At 35.9% G+C, this 19,701-nt stretch overlaps 1 protein-coding gene across 1 annotated transcript in view; it reads right to left on the reverse strand.

Moving 5' to 3' along the window:
- NET1 (neuroepithelial cell transforming 1) overlaps positions 1-19,701 on the reverse strand; it is a 60,104-nt gene that overhangs the window by 27,258 nt on the left and 13,145 nt on the right. Inside the window, exons 2-3 of the mRNA XM_077897323.1 lie at positions 13,501-13,567; positions 9,370-9,429 (exon numbers count right to left, since the gene is read on the reverse strand). Coding sequence (XP_077753449.1) covers positions 9,370-9,429; positions 13,501-13,567 — 127 coding nt within the window. The remainder of the gene's footprint in view (positions 1-9,369; positions 9,430-13,500; positions 13,568-19,701) is intronic.

Consider the following 19,701-nt stretch of genomic DNA (forward strand, 5'->3'; position numbering starts at 1 on the left):
AAACCAAAACAGGGCTGGGAGAGTTGGCAGTGTATCTGTTTCACGGTGTGTTTTGGGGGAGAAGGACAACCTTAAGAATGTCACATTCTAACTTAATGGTTTTCTAACCCTGGCTATACTTAAGAATCACCACAACAACTTTAACAACAAAAACAAAACCCAAGGGACACCTGGGTGGCTCAGCGGTTGAATGCTTGCCTTTGGCTCAGGGCGTGATCCCGGATTCCCAGGTTCAAGTCCCACATCAGGCTCCTTGCATGCAGCCTGCTTCTCCCTCTGCCTGTATCTCTGCCTCTCTCTCTCTCCGTGTCTCTCATGAATAAATAAATAAAAATCTTAAAAGAAACCAACAACCAGATGTTCCTAGGTCCCAAGGGCACCCATCCTTATTCCGCCATCTCCTCACATTTACACAGTCCGGGATAGGACCTAGCCATACATTTCCTCCTCTAAAAACTCTCAGGTGACTCTGACCTGCAGTCAGAGTTGAGTTGTTATTTTCAAGCTATAAATATAGCTTAATGCTACTGTGATCATCAGAACTTCAATGCTGACCTCCTTCCTCCTCATGAAATCCTAATTTGTTCCTTCTCTATTCAATTTTCCCTACCTAGAGGGCTAATGGGAAAAGTAACCAGCCCAGGTTCGTGGGGGTGGGATACAGCAGAGGTGTAAGACTCTGGGAAGGGTTCCTGGATATAATGCCTGAGTGGGGATAGGGAGGCATTCTTCAGGCAAAGAAAATAAGGATGTAGAAGGGAAAGGAAACAGGGAGTATGATAAGAAGAGAGATTTTGAAGAGATGCTGCAGGAAGCTCATACAATGGGGATTACCTGTTAAGTAATATCTGGGTTTTATCTTTAAAGCAATGAGTAGCTACTGAAACAATTTAAGCAAGGTACCGAACAGACCAAAGAGGAGCACCTGGGTGGCTCAGTTGGTCAGGCTTCCCGACTCCTGTTTTCAGCTCCGGTCATGAGAATGAGCACATGTTGGGCTCCACCCTGGGCATGGAGGAGTCCTCTTGAGATTCTCTCTGATTCTCTCTCCCTTCCTCTGCCCCTCCCCAACTTGCATGCACGCGCATGCTCACTTTCTAGCTCGCTCTCTCTTAAAAAAACAAAAAACAAAACAAAAAAAACAGACCCAAGAAAATCAATACAGCATCATAAAGAGGCTATAGGCAGGGAGGCCAGTTACAAGGCTGTATCTCTAGAAGCAACTGGATAAAGGGTCTGAAAATCAGGACTGTGATCTAGCTTAGAGATTCAGATTAGGGAGTCATCAATTACAGACAGCTGAATCTGGCGAGTGAATGAACTCTCCAAAGAAAGATAATTAAGTAAGAAGAAAAAAATTGATGAAGATGAAACATTAGGAATGCTTTTTTCATTTCCACAGCCATCAGTCTCATTCCAGGCTTCCAGACTCTGTACCAGGCCCTCACTAACCAGTACTTTCTACAGAGATGGAAGGACTGTAACCACAGAAAAATCAGTTCAAGAATCCAGAATGTCCTTTCTGCTCATTTTCATAGATTGATAAACTCTTCAGCCTCCAAACTGAGTGGCCAATTAGGCCTCTGTACTACTTCATTTCTTAGTTCTTCCTCATATATTTGACTCTTTCCAAATAATATGTTTATTATTCCTTACACTTAACTCATTTTAATTCTTGACATGCTCCAATCCAATGACCATGCTCCAATCCAATGACTATCTCCATTGTACACGCCCCCAACTGGGGTGTCTGGTTTTTCTCCAATCCAATGATAATCTCCATTGTAGACGCCCCCAACTGGGGTGTCTGGTTTTTCCCAGTTCATATTCACTTTCATAAAAACTCAACTCCAAATCAAAACCTCCCCAAATCTTCTATTTCTCCCTCCAGTTCCTCTTTTTAAGAACACTATCATACTTCTGTAATCTATGCAGGCATGATTTTGTCCTGGTTGGAAACTAAGTATAGGACCTGGAACACTATGGGTGCTCCATAAAATATTTGTGGAATCAAAAAAAAAAAAAAAAAAAGAAAGAAAGAAAGAAAGAAAGAAAGAAAGAAAAGAAAAAAGAAAGAATTTAGAGCTGACCCTAGTGAAGTTTTGAGTATACAAAGATGATATTCAATAAATTATTATTTCAAATTCATTCTTTTCTTATCACAGTTGTATATGATTACTTAGGTTTAGAAGAAATGGAGATTATATCATGGCATGCAAGTGAGTCTGGTTAATGTCACCAAATTTTTATAAGGATTTCTTTCTTGAAGATAACTCCACAATTTGAAGAAGCTAGTAACAGTACATGCAAATGTATAATCATTGCCCCAAACTTGATAAATTTTCAAAGACAATAAAAAGCTTATCTTTTGGCTAGTTGATGAATATTGGTATCAGTTCATAACATATGACCCTAAGAATTATAGCAATTTAAATAATTCCTGTAAATTCAATGTCAATAATATGTGATCAAATTATATTAGGTTCAGAAGAACGCTAAATTTGCCTTTCACCATTGGGAATAAGATACAGAAGGCATAATTCTGGCTTAAGGTGGTGGCAGAGACATAGTTTTACAATTTTTCTAAATCCTTCAGAACAAGGACAGCTAGGCCAAAACCCAAAGGTTATTATGAATAGATATGTAACAAGGTACATATCTCCATTAACTCCAAAATACAAGTTAATATGGATAAACTACCAACAACTAACTATAAGATTTATATGGTATCAGAAGAGAAAGCAGAGAAAAATAAAATATCTGCCAGGTCTGAGTAGAGAGGAATCCTGAAACCATGACAGCTACTGGCTGCAGCTTCAGAGAGCACAGTAATTGAAACCGGGAAGGGTTTTATCTCCTCAAGTGTAGCAGTAAAGGGTTCAAGGCTGGAACACATGAGCTTAGAAACTTTCAAAGCTCCCTTCCGGGACAAAGCCCTACACTGTGGCGCAAGTTCTGGGAATAGATTCAAGTCAAGAGGAATAGAAGTGACAGATACACAGGAAAGAGTTCTGAATAAAGTTGAGGAGGGAAACAGGTCCTGGAGAGCTCAAAGTCTATCTATATCTACCATTTGTTAAAGTCAACAGAAGAGGAAGCTTTAGAGTCATGAAGCTAGAAAAGCTCTACTGACGCACTCCTCCTTTCTAAGGCCATTTTCCTGTGGTAATGACCAATAGAAAAGAATCACAGTCACATCTCTATGAAATTTTCATGAAGAAAAAAGGTATAAGGGAAAAAATAATATCCCGACAAAAAAGAAAAGCCTGGTAGAAAAACATGCTCATAAAAAACTGTAATATTCCAATATTAGCTATTAAAGAGTATAAATCAGAATTAGAAAAGTGGTAATATTAAGAATTAGCAATAGAGGAAAATCAAAACTTGAAATCAGACATAAAGGGTGTCCCCATGTCCTCTCAGTGGATGATTTCATCTTCTAGGGTGTGCATCTTCTCTGACTCACTGTTATTGATCAGGTTTTGTGACTCTGTAAGGGCAAATATTAAACTGCAGAAAGCTGAAAACAGTGCAAATACATTTTGCAGGTAGAGCTACAGATGAGGACATTAATCTGTTTTCCATCTAATTCAGCAATCTTATTCCATCATTCTTTCTTTTATTAAAAAATATTTTAATTAGTTTAGAGAGAGACAGAGAGCATGAGTGGAGGGGCAGAGGGAGAAAGAGAAGCAAACTCCAGGCTGAGCGCAGAGCCCCTCGTGGGGCTCCATCCCAGGGCCCTGAGATCACAACTCCAGCCAGAAGAAGTCAGACACCCAACAGACTGAGCCACCCAGGCCCCCCTTCACCATTCTTTCCTTCTTTCAGTAATTAGAATACTTCAGTGTTTCCTATAGTCGTTTGATTAGCTTTACCATTCTGTTGGTTCACTCATTATTATGTTAATTAAGTCTTTGACAGGTCTTCACTCTTTAAAGTTAAAAAAAAAAAAAAAAGGCAGCTAGAGCAACTAACCTAGCAAAACAGGAAACTCAATCTACAACAAAATGAAGACACAGTATTTCCCCCCAAACCTTTTCTTGGCCAGGCAGTGACAAATAGGACAGCTAGGAGACCTACAGGGTTATCAAAGGGAAGGCAACTGGGCTTCTCTGAGAGCACTGAGGACAGGGAACCCCTCACGAGCATGCTAGTCTGCGGACAGTAGTCTAACCTGGGAAGGACCCCAAGATCAAATTCTTGGGCTGAGCAAAGATCCTGCAGTGCTATAAAGGTTAAGCAGTCTGCGGCACTTAAACTCTTGAAGATAACACTACTTTGAAAAAAATACTAGGAGTAGATCCAAATTGAGTGGAACAGAGCAACAGAAGCAAAGAAAGAAAAAAAAAAAAGCCCAGATAAAAAAGAGCAGAAAAGAAAAAGATCTCAGAAAGCCTGAGGCTGTACTGTTAAAAACCACTTTGTGCAGACAACAGAAGAGGGAGCTCTGGAGCAATGAAGGTGAAGACAGGGTAAAAGGGCTCACTCCTCTCACCTTTAAGACAGGAAAACTTATTCCACTTCAAAAAAAAAAAAAAAAAAAAAAAAAGAGCAACAGAAAAGAATCATGAATCCTATTTATTTATTTAAGATTTTATTTATTTATTCATGAGAGACAGAGAGAGAGAGAGGCAGAGACACAGGCAGAAGGAGAAGCAAGTTTCCTATGGGGAGCCTGATGCAGGACTCAATCCCAGGACCCTAGGATCACTTCCTGAGCCGAAGGCAGACGCTCAACTGCTGAGCCACTCAGGCGTCCCCATGAATCCCTTTTAAAAGTATTATAAAGATGCAGAAAATGTGAAGTAGAATAATATCTCTATAACATAAATTAAAAAAATTATAGAAGCTATGGAAGAACACAAAACTCAGAAATTAGATGGGCAGAGAAAGCAAGATTTGTAATGAGGTGACAGACTCAAAAACAATTAAAAATAGAAGAAAAATTATTTCAGAATAAAGAAAATCTATCTACTGCATTAAGAGAAAAAGAAGACAAAAGGGAAGACAAATTTAAAGACAGCCTGGGTGGTTCAGTCAGCAAAGCATCTGACTCTTGATCTCAGCTCAGGTCTTGATCTCAGGGTCATGAGGAGTTCAAGCCCCGCATGTTGCTCTCCATGATGGGCATGGAGCCTACTAAAAATAATAAAAATAAAAATAAAAAAGATATGAGCAGATAAAAAATATTTTTAGTGATAAATATAAAAGAAAAAAAAATCCAATCCAAGTATAAAAGGCAGGGAGAGGACAGAAAACAATGAAATAGAAAAAAATGACAAAAACTATGAGGAAAAAAATGTTCCTAAAATAAAAGATGACTCAAAAATATGTATTTATAGTAACTTTTCAACAGTAGCATTTTATGCAGAAATTAATGGAGTAAAATATTTAATTATCAAGGAAAGAAAATGTGAGCCATGGATTTCATCCATTCAAACCCTTCAAGTACAGTGACTGCAAATCAACCAACATGAACATTCGGTAACTCACATAATACTGTCCTCATTAACAAACAAGTCCTCTGAATTTTACTCAAGTCTAGAGGAGGGGTCAGCAAACTCTCTATAAAAGGCCAAATAGTAAATATTTCAGTCTCTATAGGTCAGATGGTCTCTGTCACTGCTACTCAACCTCTGCCACTGTAGTGTTTTTAAAAGCAGCCGTTAACAATACATGTAAGTCAATGAGCAGGTCAGAAATGGTTTGTGGGCTACAGTTTGCTGACCCCTTTGCTAGGGAATGAATTTCAGAAAACCAAAAACCTAGAACTGGTACTCAACATTCAATATACACTTACCTGTGAAACTAAAGCCTAGATAATGGTTACCAGGGTACACAGCAGTCTGCAATGGCTAAATGCTCTGATCTTATGGACACAATTAAACTGTTCAAGAAATGGAAAATGGTGATGTTCATAAAAAGTAAAATAAGCACTTAATACTTTAAATGTATTAATTTAGAATGAAGAGATATTACTTTAGTTTGTTAACAGAGGAGGAGAGGAGGGAGAAGAGGTGTTAGTTGATTAAAATAATGCTCGTAGGAATGAACCAACTTACAAAGGCTAAAAAGAGCAAACTGAAGCAAAAAAAAATAACCAAGAGAACAAAAACATGAACATTCCTAAATATGGAAAGACATTACAAAGCAATAAACACACAAGCAAAACAAACAAGGAAAGAATAAAATAGAGCACATAATGAAGGACAGCGTGCTACTGTGTAGCCAATAAAGTGGGATATACAAATATACATGCAACTGCTTCTATTTTTAAAAAGTGAAAGAATAAAGCATAAAATTAAAAAAAAAAAAGAAAAAAAGGATTCTGTATGGAAGAAAGAAGTAGGGTAGAAGGGCCAGGAATAGAAACAAGAATACTGTGGAACTTAACTTTGAAATTCCATACAATTTTGTCACATGATTATAAGAAAAAATAATTAAAAAGTAGTAGTTCTTAAAAATTGAAAATAAAAAGGAACAAGTGAGTTGTTGTTGTAATTACACATAGAAAAGCACTAGTTCAGGGGCGCCTGGGTGCCACAGTTGGTTAAGCATCCAACTCTTGGTTTCAGCTCAGGTCATGATCTTGGGGTCCTGAGATTGAGCCAACCCCACCCCTCCCCATCATGCTCAGCAAGGAGGCAAGAAGTCTGCTTGAGATTCTCTCTCTCTCCTCTGCCCCTCCCCTGTTCCTACTTGCAAGTGCTATCTTAACAAAAAAAATACTAGTTCAATAATTGAAAAACATAGTAAGCTGTAATACTCACTACAACTTATATGTAAAAAACAAAAAAAATCTGAAAAATGAAACATGTTTTCAGTAATTGTCTCATTTATAGTAATACAGTAGTGATTTGCAGTAATGTAGACTGTTGTCTTTGAACTGTGAGTAAATCAAATCAGTAATTATGTCAGTATCTCCAAGACCTAGATTTTTGGTGTGGCCGAGAAATCCAGATAGTAATATTGATGAGACTGAGTAAGAAACATTGTAGCCTCAAATCTGAAATATAAGTATAAACTTATAATTTATCTGAAAAAGTGATATATATTTCCTAGCTTTGTCCATTAAAAGGCACAGAAAAAGGATCAATACAGCAGCAGGGAGTGTTCTTAAGTACAGGTTTAAGCCTCTACCATTTCCTAAGGAAACCAGGATTTTTATAAATGACGGAGTCCAGGTATGGAGCAGAAACAACAAAATGTACAAGTGGGCATGGAATAACTGGTCATCCTTGAAGAAAGGGAGGCCACTGAGCCTCTAGGTATAAGGGGGGGGGGGTCAATGTCAAAGGATATAGGAAATCAATGCATTGCATTCCTTAAATTTACATTATATTAAATGTCAATTATACCTTAAAACTAGGGGAAAAAAGGACCTAGGAGCAAGCCATCCTGAAGCAGCGTCCAGTGGCCAAAGATAGGGTAATCTAAACATTGTAAGAGTAATAACCAGAATGGATCAGAACACCACAAAGGTGCTAATATCTGCAAGTTCATAATTATATTAAAAAGAAAAAAATTAACTATTTTCAGAGAATTGTAATGAATAAAACTCATCACTTTTGAAAACCATAAAAGGAATCAAATCAAGCACCTGTCCTACCTTTAGTATAAGTAAGTACGTCATAGTAACCAAATGGTTGATGAAGGGAGTTCTATTTATTTATTTTTTTAAAGATTTTATTTACTTATTAGAGAGAGAGCAGGAAGTGGGGGGTGTGGGGCAGAGGGAGAACAGAGGGAAAAGCAGACTCCTTGCTGAGTAGGGAGCCCAATGTGGGTCTAGATCCCAGGACCCTGAGACTATGACATGAGCTGAAGGCAGACGTGTAACTGACTGAGCCATCTAGGTGCCCCAAGGGCAGTTTTCTTTTTACAGAAATATAATAAAGATGACTGATAAAGGCACTTTCACCATTTTGCAACCCTCAATGAACAAATAAATCTAGGCAATGATAATTAATTTTGACAACATCACAAAAAGACATGATGTACCTCCCAAGGAATTAGAGAGCCCAAACTATCTCTAGCTCTATCAGTTTATCAAGAATAAAGGGAAGAGAGGACAGAAGAAATGATACCATGGAGACACAACCATGAACATGCAGACTGTAAAAGGCTCTACACACGATTTCTTTTTCAACAACAAATCCTAAAAAAACCCAAAAAGCTAGAGAGAGAATCTGTGGATTAAAAGACACTGAAGAGACAACGTTTGGACTTTTATATGAATTCCAATTCAAACAGACAAAATGAACAAAACCAAAACAAAAAAGGTGTAAGACAAATCAAGGGAAGTATGAACACTTAATCTGACGATACAGATAAAATGATACAACTTAAAGGATTTTCTTCAAAATAATACAGGGGAGAGGAGGCAGGTTGATAGTTAAAATGAGAATGATCCAAATTGCAGAAGTTGGGATAAACCAAAGGAGGATTGTCTTTATGCAGAAGTTGGGATCAACCAAAGGAGGATTGTCTTTAAGTAGATTTGACCATGGATTTTATTGTGGTGAATGATAAATACTGTCCTATTTCTGTATGTGATCTGATTTGAAGCATACCTAAAAATATTCAGAGCTGCCATTTTATCCTTTCTTCTCTTTGTAAGATTTTTAAGTGTAATTAAAATTGTTTTGCAAAAAGCCTAACACTTAAAACACAGAGTTCTTCCATAAACATATTATGTACATACACATGCCCCATCCCGCCCCCCTCTGGCTAGCTGGATTTGGTAAAATGTTGATGGACAGACCTATAAAAATTTGCCATCATTTCACACGATGCCAGACATTTTTTAACTCACTTAACAAATGTATAACTTTTACATAACGATCTTTAAAAAAAGGTTCCTTAAAACCAAGATGGTTCTATAAAGTTGGCCAACTGACGAAAATGGTCTAAGAAATTCCAGAGACACTAGGTTTTGGGACTTAACAATTTTACATAGTATTCACTTAAAAATCCAGATTTCGATAGTCCTAAAGGTAGCCAAGGGCTAGAGCACAGTAGCAGCTGCCTCTTGCAGGAGGGCATGTTTCTCTTTTCCACCACAGCCCTTCCTTCCTCAAGGCATATACAGTAGGCCTGACCTCTTTACACATTTGAATGTGAGAGCACTAGCTAAAGCCTACATGGTTCTTAAGGAAGGCTCTCACCTCATTCTTTTTTTTTTTTGTTTTCTCACCTCATTCTTAAGAACAACAGGAAAAAGAAAATACCTATAAGAGCCAGCATTATTCAGTTTTGCACTTACAATTTTTTAAAAATTAGCATTCATTATTATTATAGCTACAAAAAATAAAACACTATCTGCATTTTTAAAGTGCTTTTCTTTGACAGAGAAGGAAGGCTTACCTTTAGATCAAGGCTGTTAAGGCTCACAACATCATCATCCTTTGCTCTCCGCTTTCTTTTCTATGTGGAAAAAAAAAGATTTCATTCTTATATAGAAGGAATGCATGTTGCTTCATTAAACAAGGACTCCATAAAACCAGAAAAATCACTATAAAAAAAGTGAAGCTGTACTTAAAATTTTTTTAAAAGAGGTTATTTCTGAGGGATGCTCATAAATTATCTCTAGTATATTTACTACTTAGTCTCCCTGAGTGAATCATCTCATGCTACACCCTATTAAAAAAAACCTTACCGAAAGTTTTTCTAGAACACAACTCTGAGAAAAAGTAAATTATGTTTTAAACATAAAGGCAACTTTTTTTTTTTTCTAAGGAACACATTATTTATCCTATGGAGGGGGGAAGGCCTTCACTAGGAAAAAAAAAAATCCTTTTCTCGTGGCTCAAAGAAATTAAGACTTGTTGCCTGAAGCAGGATTTATTGGTTGGAAGACAACACACTCCTAGCTATCATTCTTCAGCCTCATTCAACTCTGCTGATGCCTGTAGTGGCGAAACTGTGTACAATCTTATTTCTGTCCTTTATCACTACTGAAGAAGAATCGTTAAGTAACATGTCATCCACTTACCCCTCAGAATAACTTTTCGGATTACCTGTGACACAGTCTAGCTCTTGTGAACTCTCAAAACTGACCAGCCAGGGTTCCCTTCCAGGACCTGACTCTATCCCAAGGAGAAACTGCTAGGAGTGGAGTCAAAATCGAGCAGGATAGGGACTATAGAGAAAAGGAAAGATGAAGTCCAGACGGAAGGGGGAGAACAGATGGAGCCTGGATCTCGCAGAAGTAAGGCATCATCAAAATGAGGAGAGGGAGCTCTGTGAAGTTAGCAAAGTTCTTTGTGAAGATCAAAGTTGATCTGAATCAAGCCTCTTTGCAAAGTTCAGAAAAACTAAATTCACATTAAAATGAACAGAAAATTCTCCAAGTCAAATCCTATACAAAGTAACTAAGGAAAAAACGGGAAAAAGGGAAGAGTAACATCCCTACAGGGAATGAAAGTACCTCAGAACAAAATGCTCAAAGAAGCAGGGCAAAGCTATGACATACTTTTCAAAATTTAGCTAAAAGACATTAAGAAAATTGTGTAAGATCTGAAAGAAAATATAAATCAGGATTGGAAAAAATGAAAAATGATGTGACAAGAAATCTTTATCGATCCTAAGTTCATATCCAGAAGATCTAGAAAAATATGAATAATATGATCCTAATTTAGAAAAACAAACTAAGCAAAGATCATGCATGTGTGTATTTTATTTGTAAAGCTGTGTGTGTGTGTGTAAATAATTATATGAGCAAAACATAAAGGACAGGTACAAGGGTTAGAGTGGAGGTTGGGGATGGAAGGATTGACGGAAGAGAGGAAAGGGGGAAAACTGTCAGAAAGAAGTGTACTGAGGGGAAAAGCTCATTTATGAGTGTACTTATGCATTTATATAAAATCATGTACATGTGTCTGCATATGTATAAAGACATTTAACATATTTTAAAACATTCTATTGTACTTTCTTTTAAGTATCTTAAGAATATTTTGCTTTTCCTATTTACACGTGCAGCCCATCTAGAACTTGTTTGTTGGTATATGGTATGAGCCACAGCTAACTAACTGTCCCACCGCTATTATCTCTGTTGCAAGCACTATTCCCCCTGATGCCTATGATGCCGTAAGTTCTCATATATATGTCAGTTTCTGGGTTCTCGATCTTATGGCATTGGCCTACTTACCTAGACTTTCATTCACACTGTGGTTCCATACTTAACTGTACCTGTGGGATAAGTCTAAACAGCTAATATAATAAGTCACATGTATCCCCGACTTGCACAATACTTTTACAGCTGTCGGGCCTTCACTTTTCTTCCTGAGCTGTAGAATTGAGATCTCTTATACTCTATCAGAACTGCATTGAATTTACAAATTAATACGGGGAGTACTGATATTTTCATGTTGCGTAACTCTCTTTCCATTTAATTTGGTGTCTATGTTCTTTATTAACGCTTTCCAATCTTTCCCATAAAAATCTCACAGATCTTCTCATAGATTTATTCTAGGTTTAAAAATTGTTATTTCAATAAAAGCTTTACAAGTTACATGTAATTGTTTATTGCCAGTATATATACATTTTATTGAATTCTTTTTATAAATTTTATAGTCTGTAATCTTGCTTGAACTCTTATTAGTTCTAACAGCTGCAATTAATATTCTCTTGGATATTCTATGTAGATAGTCATATTGTTCCTAAGTAATGGAATCCTACTGTCTCTTCCTTTCTAATTTGAATACCTGTTTTCCTGTCTAACTGTGTTGGTTAGAAGCACCAGTACTATACTGGATAGACATGGTGACAGTAGGCTTTTTAAAAAAAATTTAAGGGGATGTTTCTAACATATTATCATTACAAAACATGTTGCTTGTGGTAGGTCTCAGGCTAAGAAAGTTCAATTCTATTCCTAGTTTGCCAAGAATTTTCTCATGATTGGGCGCTGATTTTATTTTTAACCATTCTCACTTTTCCTTCTATTTTCTTGGGTTCATTCTGCTGTTTTCTCTAATTACTTGAGCTAGATGCTTACTTTTTGTTTTTTTCCTTTCTTAAACCATGTTTTTTTCCTTATAAATCTCTTTTTTTACTTATAAAAAAAGTAAGCTAGATGCTTACTTTTGTTTTTTCCTTTCTTAAACCATGTTTTTTTCCTTATAAATCTCTCTCTTAGAACTCCTTAATCACATTCCAAACGTCGTAATACATGAACCATGAGACGTTTCTTTTGTCATGGGAGAACTCTACAAAAGTGTTTTTCCCAAGTGGGATGTACCCATCCCAGAGGAGATGTAAGATATCTTCCCTGGAGTGGAGGAGGAAAATGCAAGAACTTCTATTTTTATGTATTTACTAATCCTTAAGAATAAGCTTTACTAATATTCAATACACAGATGATGAGCTCATCATCATCTACATCATAAGGAAATATAACAGATTAAGAAATTGACCTCACACTGTGAAAATGTCATGGCTATTTGCAATAAAGACTTATGTCCACTATCATGAACTTCACCCTAAGTTGAGTACTGTGCTGTTAGTAGTTAATAATGGTGGTACATACATAAAAATTCCAAATAAATGTATCAGGCATACATGTTCAAAATATTTTTGCTGATAGGTTTACAAAATCAAGTTTGGAGATACTTCTCTACTAAAGTTTTTCTGTGTGAGTTTAGGCTTGTCAACTATTAAGGGAAAGAAACTAAGATGAAAAAAGTTTCAAAGAAAATAGAGAATTATATTAAAGTCAGGAGATTCTTGTTATGAATGCTTCACTGACCAATTAATGTAAGTTACTGGTGTTAAGAGTACAGAAATCTCAAAGTCCCCAACAGAAATATAAATTAAACACAAAAGAAGAGAGTACAAATTAAATCTGTATTGCTGAACCCATTGGCACATGATTATGTAAAGCTTGGCAAACTAGAAACAGAATGATATGTGCTATTTCTTCCAAATAAGAAAATAAAGAATCATGTTCTATTTGTATATACACTATTTTTATGAGTATTTATAAGGTATGAGTTTTTAATTACAAAAAGAATCAATTGTCTGGTGTCATTTTGCAGTTAGATGCCTCCGTAAAGTCTCATTCTAAAAATAATGAGACTAGGATACAAGGATGATTAACAACACAAAATAATTCACTCATATATATCATCTGAAATCATTTTTATATTTTTCAAACAAGAAAAAAGCTGTTAGAGTATGAACACAAAAACAACTTCATGTTTCATAATATATTCTAATTTAAAAACTGGTAGTAATAAGAAAAAGGGTTGCATAGGGTTAAAAATAAAAAGATCTGGTACTTTTCAAAATACGTTTTATAATTAATTGAAATAAAAGTATTTTTTTAGCTTGTTAGCAGAAAAGAATTAAATTAGACTGCCAAGGATGGTGATAGGAAGTCTGTACCTTAAGATACTCAGAGAAGTACCGACAACTGAGTTGTACACCACATTGACTGAAAGACAATCTAGGAATTAATTCTATCAATGCCCGGACATAAAATACCCAGGAGCTACTCACCAAAGTGAAGTCCCAATGGGGGCCAGGTGTTAAAAATGTGAAGGAGCTACCTCTCCGAAGGGAATATCTGTTAAAAGAAAATTCAAGTAATAAATAAACTGAGAGTAACTTTTATAAAACAAAGCACTCTAGACATACAAAAAGCTCTTTTTCATAGGTTCAAAATGATTTTAAGTAGCCTTATTAGTCATTTCATTGTAGAAATGAGAGCATGCAAAAAAAAATAAAAATAAAAAAAATAAAAAAAACCCAAAAAAACCAGGGTATAGGGTTTAGTCATTTTTACGATCTTTAAAAAGGTGAAAGGGCCTTTATAAAATTAGTGGACATATCAAAAATAATTCACCAAACCAAGCAGGGTTACTTTAGGTACATATACATGGTTCAATAGCAAGAAATCTATATAGTATAGTATACTAATAGGTTAAATAAAAAGCAGTAAATGATGCGAAAAATATTTAATAAAAGTCATTATGTATGCCTAGTATTTTAAAAATAAAAGGATGTTCAATATAATAAAACCCAAACATATTTAATTTGCATTTCATGTTTAAATCTCTTGCACGTACTTTTTAAAAAAGTTATGGCTTAATTAACCAAATAAAGAATTTTAAAAACTGTATCTGAGACGAAGATCTCAAGATTAAAATTTGACTAGTTTTTGTTCATTACTATTAAGTGACAGACTTTTCTTCTGTGTTATTTTTCCATTCATGAGAATCCTTATAACCAAAACCTGTCTTCACCTTTATAAAATATAAACCTCTATGTTTATAAAACATGTAGAAAAAAAACACAAAATATAGATAGCACAAGAAATACGGTTTATAAATACTTACCATTAATCACTTTGGATGTAAGTAAATATAAATAGGTTTTCCCCTTGTATAGAAATAAATGAGAAAAGCAAAGGCTATATATTCAGAGCCTGCCAGACGCGGGGAGTCAGTCACCATCATTTGTGTTGAGGAAGACTCAAAGGAAGGCTGAAGAGTGGGAAAGCTTCATAGTGGAAAAAAGGGAAGGTTTCAAAAGTGTGCCCTGATTGGAGACTGTTGGCAATGGGAAGCTGAAGGTGAGACATCCTATGTGATTGGTGGTGGCGGCGGAAGGTGTATTTGGCTTGCTTTGATTGGTTCTAAGTTGGAAGCAAGGATAAAAATTAGGGAACCTGGCAGTTATGATCAAGTCCTGGCCACGTGGTTCAATTGTTAGAAAAGTTAGTGTTCCGCTTTCTGGATTGAAAGGCCATCCTCCATTTGTATATTCATTCCACCTCTCACCCTTGATCCTCATGGTCTTTATTCACTCTAAGTACAAAATACCACAGACGCTATTAAACCTACAAGACTTTACAAGCTTACATCAAATACAGGTAGTTTTTTAAGCTAAATATAAAGCAGCAGTCTGCTTACATGTTGACAAGGAACACAAGGGAAAATGGCTACACAGAGAAAGAGGATGTCAAAAGGCTTCACAGAATCCATTCTTAAACAATATTAAAGCTAAATCAAAGAGAAATAGTAATTAGCAAAGCATAGGAGAGCCAGGAAGGCTTTTCCGGCAAAGAGAACAGCACAAGTGGGAGTGAAATGAATTATATTCAGGAAACAGCAAGTAGTTCCTTATGTTTGAGTATCTAAAGAAATAAGGTAGGACTAGATAAAAGGCCTTACATAACAACCCTTAGAGAGTATGGACTTGATCTTGAATGGCGGCAGCAATAAGCCTTGGAACAAGAGGGATGAACTGGGAGGCAACAAGACTGGTTGGGAAGAAGCAAGAGGGTGAAGGCATAGCAACAAAGTTTAGTGAAGCATATTAGAAAGTGGGCTCAATGACAAAACTAGCAGATTTTTCCCTCTTTCTATGTCAGCCTCAGTTTCCAGCAAGTTTCCCGGCACAGAGAAATAGGGTTCCACTGATAATTAGATGCAGAAAGATCTTAAGATATTTAAGTAAGCATTTCCTAAATAATTATTTAAATTATTATTATGAAATATTAAAACAGTAAGCCTTTGTTACTATTTTAAAAAAAGATTTTTATTCATTTATTCATGAGACACACAGAGAGAGAGGCAGAGACCCAGGTAGAGGGAGAAGCAGGTTCCCTGTAGGGAGTCCGATGCGGAACTCGATCCCAGGACCCCAGGATCACGACCTGAGCCAAAGGCAGACACTCAACCACTGAACCCCTGGATGCCCCACCTTTATTACTATTAAAACTCATCCCACCCCCTTCCGTCCCCCCATCCCAGGCCTCCCCAGGGCCTCTTTAGCGGAGCAAGAGAACTTAAGGAACTGATTTTTCTTGCCACTGCAGAAAAAGTAACAATGAAGAAAATAGTATGATTTTTGATAAAACACTAGAGTGAGGTATTTAGGTTAAACCAACATGACATCTGAAAAGAATCAGAATTCATATGTCTAAACAATACATAGATATAATATTATAAACAACGCTAAAAGATAATAGGGAAAAACAGGACATTCATACCCCATGTATATCCATGGATCATACTTTTTAAAAATACTTCTCTAGGTAAGTGCTGTTATATACTACATGGTTAATAACAGCATCAGTGGGGACTTGGTTGAGAAGCATTAATTATGATTTCTCATAAGATTATTTTTAATCCAATGCAAATATTCATTACAAAGTAGTAATTATAGTAGCACTTAAAATATTCAATAAATACATCCTTAAGATGAGTTTTAAGGAGAACACAAAACCAAAGTTACTCATTTCTTTAGTCCCTAGAATCAACCAAATTGACCTCAGAATGAATTTCATGTTTGAAAGCTGGAAAGAAAAATAGCTCTTAGGAATTTCAAATAGGTCAACAAACTGGAAAAATATTTCCAATCAGATGGCAAGATTCTTTCCAGTACAAGCTGTAATCAGTTTTATAGTAATGCTATTTTTTCCCAATTGAATAACAAGTACCTATTTATTCTGAATACCCATGGAAAAAAAGAACCCAATAAACAAATTGTGCCCAAAAATCATGTAAGACAGTGCCAACTTTTAAAAAATCTTGGAAAGACATACAGTTATCTTTCACAGGGGTCAGGCCCAAACGTAATAGCTATTTTAAATCCTTGTGGGAAAAAAAGTTTTTATTTCATAAAATGTTAAAATTGTAAGTGGCCTTTCTAAAAGATACTAAGCAGAGTTCATTTAAAGAGGTATTAAGGGCTGAAATAAGAAATGATGGTCCTTCATCTTTTCAATAATTTTTGTCCAATCCTCTTTTTAATATATTCAAACAATTACAACATTTCAGGCATAAAATAAACTAATAAGTGAAGGAACCAGCTTGTTGTAGTAAATCGTGTTTTCTATTAATTAATTGTGATTATTCCTTGGCCTAACATCCATACTTCTTTTCTTATCTTTTGGTGTGTTTTTAAACAATGTAAATTATTTTTACATTGAACTAGTTTTGGCCTACACAAAGCAAAACTACAATGGTAAAGATGATATTCAATAAGAGAAAAATCGTTAGTTCATTCTTAGATTATGATTTGTATTACTGCCCTCTTCTATCGTGGCAAATAAGAACTGAATTTGAATTATAAATAGCAGAAAGACAGCTCAATGAACATTTTCATAAAATGTACTAGACAACATAAGGGAGTTAATCTTCCAATTAAAAAGGAAAACCACAAAAATGTAAAGATACTGGCTTATAACAAGGTAGACATTTAGAAGTTTTTAACAAAGAACCACCAAAATGAGTTAGCAAAATAAATATTTTTAAAAAGCAAGGAAAATAGAAGGGCTAAAGATAGGAATATAACAGACTAGGTCATTGACATTTAGCAAGACGACTTGATGCATAGGGCACCCAAAATAAGACAGAGTATAATTGAAAATTGTGATGCCTCCAGATCTGTTAAGGAGAATTAGTTCCTACATGGTAAAACAAGAATACAATAGGGCTGAAATACAGCTGCTAGACAAAGGAAGCTGGTCCTACACACCAGCAGTGCAACTCAAATAAATGTCTTAGCCTAACTACAAACTACTATGCATAACTCATAAGCAGCTAAAATTTAAAATTTTACTCTGTAGATGCTAAGGTTACCATGAATGAGGAAAGAATGATGTAAACTATTCTCTGTAGTGAAAATTTGTTGGTATTTGGGGTGCTGAACTATTAAGGTTCTCCGATTTCTTCGTAAATCAGGCAAAAAACAATGACAAATATTACTGAAACAATTCATTTATTTGGGTCAAATATCTGATATAATGGACTGTTTTGACTACTTAGCATCTTTGCTATTAAGAAATTGTCTCTTCTTGGGGCACCTGGTGGCTCAGCAATTGAGCGTCTGCTTTTGGCTCAGGGTGTGATCCTGGGGTCCTGGGATCAAGTCCCACATCGGGCTCCCCACAGGGAAGCTGCTTTTCCCTCGCCTGTGTCTCTGCCTTTCTCTCTGTGTCTCTCATTTATAAATAAATATATAAATAAATAAAATCTTAAAGAAAAAAAAAAAAGAAATTGTCTCTTCTCCCACTTGGTAAAGGTTCCGCAAGAAAGTCATATAGACTAATATCTCTTACTCTATTAGGGCTTTCTCAACTTTGTTATCTGTGAGCCCCAAATAATAGATATATTTTGGAACATTTCTAGAACACATTTGAGCATCACGCATATATACAAAATGTAGAATATTCATTTCATATAATGGAATACTATTTAGCAATAAAAAGGAATGAAATATTCATGCAAGCCATAATATGGATAAACTGCAAGATTATATATTATATGATTCCATTTATATAAGATGTAAAGAAATATAAATTTATACAAATGGAAAGCAGGTTGGTGGCTGCCTAGGCCTATGGGTGGAAGTGGGGGTTGACTGCACACAAACATGAGGTAATATCCGTGGTGATGAAATGTTCCATCAACGGATTGTGGTAATAGTTGCACAACTACATAAATTTACTAATATTCACTGAATCATACACTTACAATGGGTAAATGTTATGATGTGCAAATTGTATCTCAATAAAACTGTTAAAAAAGTAATCATTTGATTTGGGAGCAAATAGCCTTAGGAACTAATGAGGATATCCTTTTATTTTTAGCAACTATATAAACAGTAATGACAATGACAATCTCAAATTATCGAGGACTGGCTCAATTATTTGTTTATATGCCCTAATGTGGTTTAAAATACGTTTTGAGGGACACCTGGGTGGCTCAGCAGTTGAGCGTCTGCCTTTGGCCCAGGGCATGATTCCAGGATCCAGGATCGAGTCCCACATCCGGCTCCTTGCAGGGAGCCTGCTTCTCCCTCTGCCTATGTCTCTGCCTCTCTCTCTGTATCTCTCATGAGTAAATAAATAAAATCTTAAACAAAACAAAACAAAACAAAATAAAATAAAATACGTTTTGAAAAATAGCCTATTCAAAAAGTGAAATTTCTTTAAATAAGGGAACAGAAATCCTTAGCTCTGAGTTTATATAACAGCTAGTCTGGCTAAAGACTACCTTTAACCCTTGATAGCATTCTATATATTTATCACTTTCATTGGAAAAAAAATGTACAGAGTAAGTCCCATCACCACTGGTTAATCACTGGGATGGAATTATCTTTCTTTTTTAATTTTTTGATTTTATTTATTTGAGAGAGACGAAGAGCATTCGCATGCACATGCGAATGACATGCACATGACAGTTGGGGGAGGGAGAGGGACAAGCGAGCTCCCTGCTGAGCATGGAGCCTGATGTAGTGTTGGGGGAGGCATGCTGCTGGATTTCAGGATCCTGAGATCATGAATCAAGGGTCTATGGCTTAACTGAGTGAGGCACCCGGGCACCACATGTATTATCTTTCTACCAATGGAGAACATTACTTCAAATCTGTTAAAAGAAAAATGCTATAAAACCCTTAGAAGGATCAGTAGGGATTTATGCTCCTGCTATACAAGTGATATAGAATATTTGGTAGATTCTCCCAAGGCTCCAAACAGCAGAAATAGAATTATTTAAATGTTATTTATATCCAGTAATTGTAGTATTTGCATAGAAAAGCTCCTTAAATGTGGTTACATGACTGATGGTAATTGTTCCAATGGTTAATGCTACTAATACATCTCTTTAGAGACATATTGTGGAGGCATGGCAAACGGAACATTAAGAGTTAGGAAATACAGGACATTTTCTAGCATCGAGCTGTGAAATT

Source organism: Canis aureus, chromosome 5, assembly GCF_053574225.1.
Source record: "Canis aureus isolate CA01 chromosome 5, VMU_Caureus_v.1.0, whole genome shotgun sequence".
Taxonomy (NCBI): domain Eukaryota; kingdom Metazoa; phylum Chordata; class Mammalia; order Carnivora; family Canidae; genus Canis; species Canis aureus.